The sequence below is a fragment of the Sphaeramia orbicularis genome, chromosome 12, assembly GCF_902148855.1.
Source record: "Sphaeramia orbicularis chromosome 12, fSphaOr1.1, whole genome shotgun sequence".
NCBI classification, from domain to species: Eukaryota; Metazoa; Chordata; class Actinopteri; order Kurtiformes; family Apogonidae; genus Sphaeramia; species Sphaeramia orbicularis.
In genome coordinates, this window is record NC_043968.1 from 40,009,031 (window position 1) to 40,022,387 (window position 13,357).

The window sequence follows — 13,357 nt, forward strand, 5'->3', positions numbered from 1 at the left end:
AAAAATACCCTTAAGACAAATGCTTAGGCGGTGCCACAGGGGCCCATAGTGCACTACCCCACCTCCCCAAAAATACATTTTTCTAAAGGCCATAATGACTATAATGTTATATTAAAATGTTAATGTTGAAACATTTGGGATGCACTAGTCTACCTCTTTCAGGTGCATATATGAACATTGAAAATGAAGGCATTTTAGTCCAAAGCAAATGTATTAAAGAACCATACATGTGTCCTACTGAGCATTATCATGTGTTTCATGGAGCGGAAGATATGATGACAAGTGGAATATAAGTATTGGAATGGTGCAAAAACTCAGGTGCGATGGATCGCATACAAACCAATAAGGTGTCAGAATGGTATATGTTTATACTTCTCATCCAACCACAATCTAATTCATTCTATCCAGATGGCGCCATTTATCTTGATAGTTCTTTTTTATTTTAATGGTGACAAGGCAGAATAAGAACACACCAAAATGAAATAGGAGTAACGAGGCTATTTTTAAAATGCAAGGAGTAGAAAGTACAGATAATTGCATGAAAATGTAAGGAGTAGTAGTAAAAAGTCAGCTGAAAAATAATTACTCAAGTAAAGTATAGATAACCAAAATTTCTACTAAAGTAAGGTAACTAAGTATTTGTACTTTGTTACTTGACACCTCTGGATTTATGGACATAATTTAGAGCTTTATGCATATTTATTTATTATCTTGATACAGTCATGTTGATTTAGGATCCATACTGACAGGAAGATGAGTATGACAAATGGTGACCAGCAGAGCCGTTTTACATCATATTTAGGTCCTTTTCAGTCCCAACCTTGATAATAAAGTCACATTTTTACCATGTTGTCAATGTTTTTATCCAGCATTAAACAGTGCAGTAAGAAGGCAGAAGGAGACATATTCAAGATACACTTTTTATAGTCCATCTTCAGAACACAGGCTGACCTACGTAACATCTGCATTATCTTTTCCTGAGTCCTTATGAATTCTTCTTTCCATCTATCCTTAACCTCATGATGTTTTCCAAAGAGGTCAAGAAAAAGTGTTGAGTAAAATTAGATAGGAGGTATTCAAACTACCCAACTTTACAACGGAAATAAACGTGTGTGTATGTACATATGTATATATATATATATGTGTGTGTGTGTATATATATATATATATATATATATATATATATATATATATATATATATATATATATATATATATATATATACATTATATATATATTTGATTCTGATTTGAACTGATAAAGCACTTTGTGACTCTGTCTGTGAAAAGTGCTCTATAAATAAAATTTACTTACTTACTAATATGGTTATTTTCATTTTCACTTCTTTTCTCATCTGTTATAAAATTTTGTCTGTTTGTGTTTTTATTTTCTATAGCTCAGAGTGTGTCAATTTCAACATTATTAAAAGCATAAAGGCTTGTTCAGATCAAAAGCTTTATCAAGACACACCTCTGTTTGTGTTAAAGAAGTCCAATTACCAGGCTAGACTCTCTACAACAGAAAACTGCAACATAAAGTAGTTACTATCAAGGTATATCTGTACAATTATGGCAGTGATTACAGAAAATGAGCTCAATTAGATGTGAAATGTTTGAAAAGGCTTTGTCACAAAGTGGATTTGAAGTTTCACAGATGTCAGCTCTGTGAAAGAATGAAACCCACAACACTCATTTGTTTGAGGATGGATAATCCTCAGTCAGTTCTCCATTTGCTTTATGTCCCCCCTCCTCTAGTCTGAGATAAATACAAAGAGATTTTCCCTTTAGAGCCATTTCTCCTGCTGCATTACAAAACTATTACAGCAAACTGAGTAAGTAGCTATATCACAAATGCTGTTATAGCTACCCAGCAACAAAGTTAAGTGCGTAACAGGGAGATAAGCTGAGAAATACATGAGGTCCACAAAAGTGTTTCATAAAACATGAACACCTTGAGAGTGAAAATTAAATATTTTGCTGCTGGGTTCACTTGTGGATAGTTGCTTTATAAATGTTAATAATAAAATAGGTTCTGAAGGCTGATTTTGCACCATAGTATTAAAATGCAGTGACCTTTGTAGGTCCTTGCCCAAAATAGACTGTAAATGATGTAGTCCCACTTTCAAGGGGAAAGGAATGACACTGCAGCTAAAAAAACAATTTAACTTCACTTAGTTCATCTAACTTCAAACTACATCTAAGAACCTGCATGATATATATGATCAAATATTAAGATCTAATCATGGGAAATTGCTTTTCACTAAGAAACTGTACAATTTAAAGTGTTTGTAAGTCCAAGTCAAAGAGAAAAAGCATATTTGCGGTATAAAAACCCTTACTGCAGCTCAGCTGCTATTACAGTGGAAATACCGCTACCCAGCCCGTCTTCCTTTTTTTTTTCCATGGAAAGCTGGATTTGGGAAAAGCCTTGCCTCCTCCTCCTCCTCCTCCTCCTCCTCCTCCTCCTCCTCCTCCTCCTCCTCCTCCTCCTCCTCCTCCTCCTCCTCCTCCTCCTCCTCCTCCTCCTCCTCCTCCTCCTCCTCCTCCTCCTCCTCCTCCTCCTCCTCCTCCTCCTCCTCCTCCTCCTCCTCCTCCTCCTCCTCCTCCTCCTCCTCCAGCCTTCACATCCGGGTCAGTTGAGTTGGTTGGAGCCTAGTGATGCCTTCATGTGCTCCTCGGAAAGTTTTTAAATTCGCATAGGAGTTTTTAACATACGTAGCAGAATACTATTTGATGCTCAAAGTACTTTTTGCTTTGTGTATTAGATTTCTACACAGTTATTTTGTTGGCTGGTAATGATAGTAAAAATATGTTTTAAGCCACGGGAGAATGCATTTATATTTCTGAATTCTAGGTCACAAAGAACTTAATATTAGTAGATATGGCTGCTAAAGTGTATATGTAAACCACTTCTTTTTTTTTTAATGAAACTGAGAGTAGTGAATAAGGTAGATGTAATTCATCATCATCATGTTGAAAATGGCAGACACTTTTTCTTTTCTTTCTTTTTTTTTCCTTCTTTTTTTACATTCTAAATAGTTGTGTTTGGCTTCATTGTTTCTCCCTCCATTCGGTCTCAGCTCTTTCGCGTCAACACATGTCAGTGTGATTTCCGAGCCGCCATTGAATGCATCCCATGTTGAGCTGCTCCGTGAAGAGGCAGACTGATGATGATCCAGCTGCTGTGCGTGTGAGTGCGCGCGCGGACATGGATCCAACTGTGGTGTAGTGTTGAAAGTGGACTCATTTCCACCAGTGGGACGGACACACTGGACTGACTGAGACAGAGACAGAGAGAGAGAGAGAGGGGGAAAACTTCTGCCACGGCCGCACTCATGTGATTTCCCCTTGTTTGAGCCATGTCCAAGAGCTTGAAGAAGAGGAAGAACCACTGGACTAACAAAGTCCACGAGAGTGTCCTCAGCAGGAATGAGGAGGGGGAGCTGGGGCTGGAGCTGAAGGGCGGCGCAGAGAATGGACAGTTCCCGGTTATCGGCGAGCTTCTCTCGGACACAGAGGTCTGCCACAGCGGCAAACTCTTCGTGGATGAACTCCTGTTGGAAGTCAATGATACCCCCGTGGCTGGACTCACCACCAGGGACGTCCACGCTGTGGTCAAACACTGCAAAGACCCCGTCCGACTGAAGTGTGTCAAACAAGGTGAGGCTGTACTTCCAGCTCCTACACAAACTTTTCCTTTTTTTTTTTCTTCGGACATTTTTGGAAAACCTGTGGTTACAGTGGCGCATTTGTGTGTTTTGACAGCAGTGCTATTGTCTCCAAAAACTGATATTGCACTATGTTCGATGGCAAACGCCTGAATAAAAGTAACTTTTGGGCTATATTTTCATATAACAAACCATCATACTGAGTCTAAAATGACGCTTCTTTGCTCATTTCTTGACATGAAATAGTGTTTTTAGGATGTGTTTGGGTTGTGTTGCTATGTGCGTGGACTGGAGGAGCTACTTTGGGTTTTAAGGGGGTGTGTTACATTTAAGGCAGTCAGAAAATACACTTTCCACTCTCGCATGAAGATTCAACAAATTGTATGGATTATGTCCTCACAGTAACATCTACACAAGTCGACACTGCAAAAATCACTGACGGATTAGAATACGTTACACTTTATTGTTTTACATTCACTAAAACTATTCTGTAACATTTAAACACACTGTATTCCTTTTGCAAAACAGTTGTTACCTGTCCTAGAAATATTATCTTCTGGTCAAACATGGGGCGTTTAAGGTCCCACATTTACTCCATTTGGTTTTCTGTTTAACCTTCGAATCATTCATATAATTTGTTGAAAATGAGACATTTAAGTGTGCAGTATTTATTATCCAGTTAGCACCAGGTTAAGTTGGTGAAATCGGATATGGAAAGGGTATTGTATAAATATTACAGCAAATCCCCAAGTCCCTATTTCACTATTATAGTATTGTCATGGGAAATGAAAAGTACTATAAAGTATGATAGGGTCAGTGTAAGTGTCCCCAGACGCCCCCTCAGGGATTTTATAGCACTGTGTTTTTATTTGAGCTTTGTGAAGCTTGTTGGGAGTGGATACTGCATTAATGAGACATTCTTATAAATGCAAGAGCTCCCAAAACTAGGCCTGTCACTACATAACCTCCATAACGCAGTTATATGAAATAATACTGTTGTATTATGATGAACATGTATAGAGGTGAAAGTAGCAGATTTTGTTATTATCTTCACCAGAGAGTTTAGGTGGCTCTCCCATAATGACATCATGTAATTTGATTTGATTTAATTTAATTAGGTTTATTTTGATTTGTACCTTGGCTGGATATTATTATACTTGGTTGAATATTCCAGCAATGGCCTTTGTATATTTTAGCCAACTTTTATCTGCTAAATTAAATTTGTATTAACAAAATGCAAAAAAAATAATGCCCTCCATGTGTATCTGTGCTAATAAATGGCTAATAAGTTGATAAATGGTTCTTTTTGCTCCTAGGGCTAACATTTCTAAAACAGGCTTTTTATATTAAAGTTATTGTTATATTGATCCATTTTACTTTTTAATTATAATCATAATTTGGTTTATTTTAATCTGGTAATTTGGCTGAATTTTATTATATTCGGTTGACAAAAGGAGAAATAGTTCTCTTCAGGCGTTTCTATGCTAATAAGTGGCTAATTTGTTAATAAAGGGCTCTCCTTCCTCATAGTGAAGACCTATACCATAGTAATGCCATAAACCTAAAGATGCAAGAGCCAAAATCAAAGGAAAAAATTGCACAGTTTGATGATACACACCTCCCCTTGGCAGCTCTCTCAACTTGGTCCAAATCAGAAGATGATGATCATGTTTGACAGAATCTGATCATGTATAAACTACATACTTCTCTGATGAAACTGCCTGAAAGTAGAGGGTAGGCGTCATGTGTTGACTTGGACCACATGAATTACTAAATGCTGAAAAGTTATGGAATTTTTCACTCAGTTACAAGAAAAAGCTATCAACCACGGCAGCTTTACCACGACAGACAATAACATTGCAGTTGCTTTCATGACAGTTAACCATCAACTTATTTTTATTTTATTTATTAGTTTATTTGGTAGGGACAGTGCACATTAATGAATAACTGTTTTGAGACAGCATGTAAATATACTGGATTATACCTCAAATGCAAATTTGCATCTGTAGTCCCTAGGCAGGTAACAAAAAACATAACAATTAAAACATATAAACAGAACAATAAAAAAACAGCACAGTATATTTCAGCACATCGACAGCCCTACACACAGCACCCATATGGACGATCATGTTTAGTAACAGGGCCAGATCAAGCAGTGGCATGGGGACACATTTCATGTTCAATAAGCTCTGTATTGAAAACTAAATAACTTCTCTCCGTGTTTAATATATGTATGAATAAGTCTCAGTAAGTACTTTCACATGGCACATGTTACAATTTACAGAAATGACATTTTGGGGTAAAAATTCTTAAATTAGTGCTGCATCACACAGGGACTCAAAATGAACATATATTTTTTTCACTTTATGCAAATAAAACAAGCTGTTATTATAAGAAATTGATCCTAAATGAAGCATAGGACTTTAGCTCTGATGTTAAACTACAAATGTAATCAATATTGGATAAAAATGTTTAAATGATAAGTTTTTATGAACACTAAATATGTTGTGACACGGGGACAGCAGTTTGCCACTTTACCCAGTAGTCAGAATAAAACACTTTGCTGAACTAAAACACTACAAATATGCTAATAAACATTTATTTTACATATATTACAACTGAAGTGATATATATACAGCTTATAGCGGAGCATATTTGATAAATAATTCAATTGTACATAACCTTTCTATGTTCTTGTACTGTTGAATAATTAGTTCCTATAGATTCACAGACTTGAAATATCACTTATACAAGCAAGAAAAAATATTGTTATTAAAGTTAATAGTGCATTTACATATATGTCAGAAGTATAACTTTAGATAATCAGTTATATCTTTTTTCCCCTTGGCCCTCGCTGCAGGGTATTGTCATCAGTTCATCGTCCATCTGTCTGTCCGTATGTGCAAAAACTTTGGTGTGGACTGAAGGCTGAGGGTTTTCAAGTGTGGGCACGTTATGTTTTCTACAAGTGATACAGAAATTTTGCAAACGATTCCATAAAATAGAGTTCTTAAGGTAAAAAATTTGAGAAATGATAGGTGAAACTTCAATTTTTGACACTGTTGTTGACTTTCACTTGATCTGGCCCAACAGCATGACCAATGTTAATTTGTAATACCATCTTTAAGCACCATCTGACAAACTTTATGCATGTCTGCTTTGTTCACTGGACACTCCGGGTGTACATCGCAGACACATTTTTCTGGCCTGACGTTTGATCATTGAGTTTCACGATGGCGGGTGTCACGCATTGGGAGCTGAGAGGGGGATCTATGGGTTCTCATTTTGGGGTGAAAAATCAGAAAAACCTTGTAAGAGGCTTTGGATCAAAGTCTTTTCCTGTGTGTTTATAAGTGTGTGACCGTGTGTGTATGTGTGTGTGTGTGTTTTCAGCATCACACCAGAGATTTATTCAAAAGGCAGCCAAGCCTGTATCAAACTAATGTGTTACTTCTTTCATGAAATATTTATATCCTCTAGTGATTGCTGAAGTGATTGATATTCTTGCGTCGTTCTGGTCGTGTTTGCTAAAATGGATGTTTACAGTGTCGAGTTGTTTTTAATATGATTGATATGAAAACTCAGTCAATATTATGGATGAAAAACAGTCTTTTACAGTGTCCTTAAAGAAACCGTAGAGTTTAACATCCAGGAGAGGCACATTTACGTCTATAAATGTACAAAGTTATAGATGTGCCTTGAAAAGCGCTATAGAAATATCATCTATTGTTATTATAATTTGCATTGGAATTGGAAGAGAAGAGCACAGTTCAGATACACAGCTAATGTCTAGTGTTTTACTGAATGAGCAAGTAGTTAAATAATCTGTTTTGTTTATTTGTGGTTATTCATTTGAGTATGTTTACCTTTTTCAACTTGTTTCATGTGGATTTTCCTCTCAGAGATTTGTTCCAATATTTTAAAAAAAACAAAAACAAAACACAGCCAGCACTGGTAACAGTCTTTACAGTTTTAGCCTTATGGATTTTAAGATGTAGTCATCCAGTATTAGATGTAGGAATTTAGTTTTACTTGTAAGTGCAAATAATATTCAGGGAATGGAATAATGTTCAGTATTATTTGTAGTTGGATATTAAATATGAAGCGGCATTACTCTACATCAGTGAGATTAGGTGAATTTAGGTTTAGGTCATGTTGAATGAAGTAAATGTTCATGGTTAATAGTGCATTCCAGTTTTCATTGGTTCAAAACGTTTTGTAAAGTGGAGTGTCCTTTAGCATAATGGTTTTTATGTATCTTCTTTAATGAAAAGTTCAGATTGTAACCTTCATAGAGTTTGGTTTACTGTGAAACAGCTATAAAACAGACAAAGAAGCCAAGCCATGGAACAGCATCACTGACCAGTTTACATGCCTGGTCAACCTCCAAAGGCTATTCCAGGACCTACTGAATAATACACCCAGTCCTCTTTTGCAGTGGTCGTCTGCCTCCAAGTGCTGTCCCATTCACTTGGGATACATTGCCAACTTTTCATCACACCCTTCTCTGTAATTAAAAAGGCTCTAACCTTGGTTCACACTTATTTTGTTATGGCGGTCATGAATCATGTTTATACATTTAAGTCCTTAATTTCCCATGTACTTTAATTTGGCTTTAATCTGTTATGATGTCTAAAACCTCAAGGCTTTATCCTGTTTTACACTCTCACACTTCCACACACAGGGTATTAGGTCTGTTATGAGTCTCTGAGGTGAGGACTAGATTAGATCACTCTATAGGACATAATTACAACCTCCACAAAACATGACGGAGATGTAAGAGAACATAGGGTCCAATTACGGCCTCCAAGAAGACACAGTACTCAATAGAGCAAGACATTATGGATAATATAAATATGAGACTCCTTCTTCCTTTGGCTGCTGTAACAAAGGTCAGCGTAATATTTTTTAACCTAATTAGAACAGCTTTAACTACAGTTCTTACCTTCATGTCTTCCATGTAGATGACTGCATTGTATCATGTGTTGAAGACATGCTAAATAATTAGAATGTAATGACTGTGACACCTGATATGAATCTGAAATGCAGTGAAAATAAAATTTAATTTGACACTTAACCATCAAACTTAAAACATTTCTTGCCACTAGAAAAAGCTTAACAAAAGTTTATTTATACACCTAGCACACCTTTAAAAAGAACTATTTATTGACATTAAACTTATGGAGATTGGCGATGTCATGATCTTAGATGATGATCAATCTTAATTTTGCATGTGATCTATTTTTGAAAGGGATTGCACAGTTTGTGTTTCATTTTTCCTACACAGCAAACATTTGCTTTAAATGGCCCATTTATCAGATTATTTGTTTAGGTTGTGTTGCATTATCCTATGAGTTTGTATCATCACAGATAATGAGTTTATTTCATTCCATTTAAAGCAACACTTGAGCATCTCTCCACACTAAATTTTTCAGATTTAGCCTAGGTTCACTTGCAGAATTCATGTAACATGTTGTTTCGCTGCTGCTGTAGAAATAATGACGGAGAATTCCACAGAGTCTGTTGTCTGTGGGCCCGTTGTCTCAACTCTAAGTAACTTACACATTTGCTGAGAAATATGTGTTTGATTCATTATAAAACTTAAGCAGGAAAAAGTAGGCTACCACAATCTAGATCATTAATAGGAACACTGCAGATAATTGACTCAGTGTTTTAGGAGTGATATTGTCATTATTGTAACAATGACACAAAAATGCAGAGTTCATATTCAGATAACAACAAGAAGCAATCACAGACATCCTAAGAAACTAGAGCATAACCAGAAACCAGAGAAAACTAGAGATAAACAGAGGAAAATTTACCATTTGGTTGGAACTAAATTTTTTGAAGAGTGAGAAAATTGTGATTCAGATTGTGTATCATGATTGTACCTCAAAAGATCATCACATGGTCTTTTTGCTGGATTGCCCAGCTCTAAATCAAATCTGCAACAAAATCACTATTAAAGAGAGGCACCAGTAGAAGTTAAGCGTCGAGGTGGGGGGGATTGTGATGACGTCATTAAAAGATCTCAAATAGTGGAAAATGATGAAATGTGACATTTCCATTAGTTTCATCCAGGTGTTTTTATACAGCTGATTGCAGGCGGTTATCATGATGATGTGTAATTATATGGTTAGCTGAAATAATTCCACTAAGGTGATTATGTAATACAGTGTAACAGGCGTAACACAAATGGCCTTGTTCAGTTTCCAGTCTCAGTCACAGTGCAGGATTAATACAGCCAGCTATGGAAGCTGTCACTGCATCTTTCGCTGCCAGTGCAGTGACAAGCTCTTACTGTGGCTGTACTAGGTGCAGCTGAGAACCTGATTGAGCCTCGCTCAGTGGTGTGGGGTGGTGCAGGTAAGAGCAGACATTTCCAGGTCAGCCAAAGGCAATCAGTGTGCATGCTGGGTGCCCACTGCCCACTTAGTGCTAGCTGGTGTTTGGGAAAAGTCATTACAGTTCGGGTAGCTTTGGCAAGGCAGAAATGGCAGTGAGTGTGGTTGTTCTGTACCTTTTTAAAAGGTTGTTTTCAGCTAAGAGCATGGCTCTGGGGATGGAAGTGTCTGGGAGTGTGTCAGCCCAACATTCAGGTCCAGATTTGAGCATAACGCCACACTACATATCAAAATATGAAGGTCCAATAGATGTTAACACGTTTCACAGCAGAAAATAAAAATAGATTTGCAAACCAGAGGCGTAGTTTAACCTCAGTAAATTAAGAACCTGCCAACCTGATGTGACATCCTGAGTGTATGGAAAAAACTAAACACACTGTCATTACCTCAGAGGGGGGTGGAGAATGTGGTGACGAGACAAAAATATTTCTTGTCGCTTGGATGTTTTCTTTTTTGTTTTATAAATGATATTTGAGATTCGTAGAGAGAAGTAGTGCCAGGCTATGTACAGACCTGACAGATATATTTCCTTTGAGTATTTCTGGCTGTAATTAGAGCAGCGCCTGAAGGATTAAGACAGGCTCTACTGCAAGATTTAGACAAAATCTATTATTGACATTTCATGCAAAACTGGTCTTCCTCAGGCTGCTACACCTGCTTTTATACTCTATAATTAGTCGTATATTTATTGTTTTTAATCTTCCTTTGCTTATATTTTATTACTCTGTTATTCTTTTTATCCATTTTATCTGCCTGCAGTTTAATATAACTGTGTGTTTTACTGTTGCTTCATATGTTTGTTGTAAAACACTTATTGCAAAGTGCTTTACAAATGAAGTTATTTTTGTTATTGTTACTATCAAAGCATCTGGGCAGTAAACCTGATAAAGGAGCTGGTATTGCACATCTATTTGCTGGTTGGATCTTTGTATGAGACACCTGTTGGTCTTTGCCTATGTTCATCAAATATTCTGGGCTGTATTTTGATGCATGGTTGACATCCTTAGCCAATATTCCACCATTTTGCCCTGTCTGACTTTACCATTTCACTGAGATGGTTGTGGACTAACTGGACTAACAAGAGTTTAGATTTTTGAGAGGGTGAATAAAGAAATGGTTCTTTTGTATTGACCCTATTACACCTGTTCAATAAGCTCAACATTAGATGACATTTTTTCCTCACTCATGCCCTTCTAATGCAGCAACTCTGGCGTTTGCATTGTGCTGTCTTGTGCCCTTAAATATCCTTGTGCAACATATTTTTGCTCTGGCTGAATCATGTTTGAAAGCTTTATGTTTGAGCAAACATGTATTACAAGGTCAGATGGTGTCAGTTGAGGACGGGTGAAGTCAGACTTTTTGTACCTGCACTGTACTGTAAATAGTTTTATAGATTTTCCCCAAAAAATCTATACAGCGAAGAAACAATTCATTAAGCAGCATCAGACTGTTGAGTTCAGCGCATGTGAGAAGCAGTGTGTTGTGACACTATCAAGTCAATGGCCCATGCCCAAGTAATGGAATGACTGATGTGAGCAATGATGAGTTTGGACCGGTCACTGGTGGGTCTGAACGATAGGATGGGCAACACTGGAGAAGTTTTGTTGAGTCAGACGCACAGTGTAGCGTGGGAGTGCAGTAACGACTCTCGGCGCAGTCAGACTCATCCGTCTTCTTGTCAAGGTCCCATTGAGAGTGTTAAGTTGCACCAGCGAGTGCAGCACAGAAAGTGTGATACACAAACAGACACACATGGGAGGGGATTGCAGCACTTTATGCACACGTGTGTGGATGTGATGTGCGTATTGGTGTGTCCCCGGGGCCTTAGCACCACTTACCACTTGCTGTCCAGTCATGCTTGACAGAGGTTTGGTGGAAAGATCCTGTTGTCGTTACCTCTGTTACACTGTCTGACTGTCAGGCTCACCTCTGGGGACAGGTAATGATAAGAAGCACACACACCTACACACAGACACACACATAACGGCCGTTCCCTCCTTGTCAACATCAGCCATCTGTTGTGGCAAGTGGAAGTATTCCAAAGAAAGCTGCAAACTTTTGTGTGTGTGTGTACTGTACATGTGTGGTGTGTTGTACAGTTGAGCGCACACGTACAGACAGTAACTGAGTCTCTGGAGCTGAACTCTTACCTTTTCCTTAAAATGACTTGGGTGAATGAGAGACTGTGTAAATATTTGCTTGGGGCCCTTGTCTCAGAAAATGAAGTAGCTAATTCCATTGGTCTTTTGTGATTTTACTGTTGTGTGTTTTCCCAGGTTGTGTGCTCTGAGTGAATACTGCATGTCATTCTGTCTGTGTGAGGGAAATAACTCGGTTCCTCAAGCTTGACTTCTTGAATAAAAATCCCACAGTCTGTTTCTGAATGGACGTCAAAATTGTGTCAACTGTAGGGATGTAACGATATGAAAATTTCATATCACGGTTATTATGACCAAAATTATCACGGTTATCATTATTATCGCTGTATTGTTGAAATTGTGCTCAAAATGTTCAAAAAGTACTGATACACACACTGAAATAATTTAACCAAGTTGTATTTAAAAAAAAAACCAAAACAAATAAAATAATAGGTACAATGTACCTTCTGTTGACAGAAACATTCAAATATTAACCCTTAGTGATCTGAGCCTATTTTGGCCGTTTTTCAGTACTTTTGATTTTGCCTTTATATACTATATATTTTTGGCACAACTTCATCTATATCATCTGCCTATTATTTTTTCACTTTAACCTACTATAAAAACATAAAAGGCCAGAAAACGCAAAAAAATATAAATTTTTCCGATTTGAAAAATGTATATACTTTATTGCATAAATAACACACAGATGCTTAACGAACCTTTTCAAAGACTTTAAAAGTGAATATTGGTTCCAGATGTTAGGTATATAAAATCAAAATTGTAATAAATTAAAACTATACTCAAATATTTCACATAAAAGCCCAGGTAAAGTAATTATAATTTAAGGGGAACTGAAATCTACAAGAAAATTAAGTGTAGAACAAACATAAAAAGCCAGTGTATCTCTGTTAGAGGGGTACATCTGTGGAATAACCTGGAGCAAAACTGAAAAATGTCTTCTTCAATTTGTGCATTTAAAAGGATGTATAAAAGGATGTAAATAAGTTATACTTCTTCCCACTCCTTTTCGAGCGCAGAAAAAATGTATTTATTTATTTTTTTGACCATGTTGTATGATTCTTTATTATTTGATGATTCTATTTGCTCGAAATAAAACTACTACTACTACTAAAAGCATAGCTTA

The 13,357-nt window shown here is 37.0% G+C and overlaps 1 protein-coding gene across 1 annotated transcript in view; it reads left to right on the forward strand.

Moving 5' to 3' along the window:
- Positions 1–3,164: 3,164 nt before the first annotated feature.
- The window catches only part of LOC115429085 (membrane-associated guanylate kinase, WW and PDZ domain-containing protein 2-like), a gene marked incomplete at its 3' end in the record, with an annotated part of 206,325 nt that continues 196,132 nt past the window's right edge, over positions 3,165–13,357 (forward strand). The window contains exon 1 of the mRNA XM_030148334.1: positions 3,165–3,660. Coding sequence (XP_030004194.1) covers positions 3,360–3,660 — 301 coding nt within the window. The remainder of the gene's footprint in view (positions 3,661–13,357) is intronic.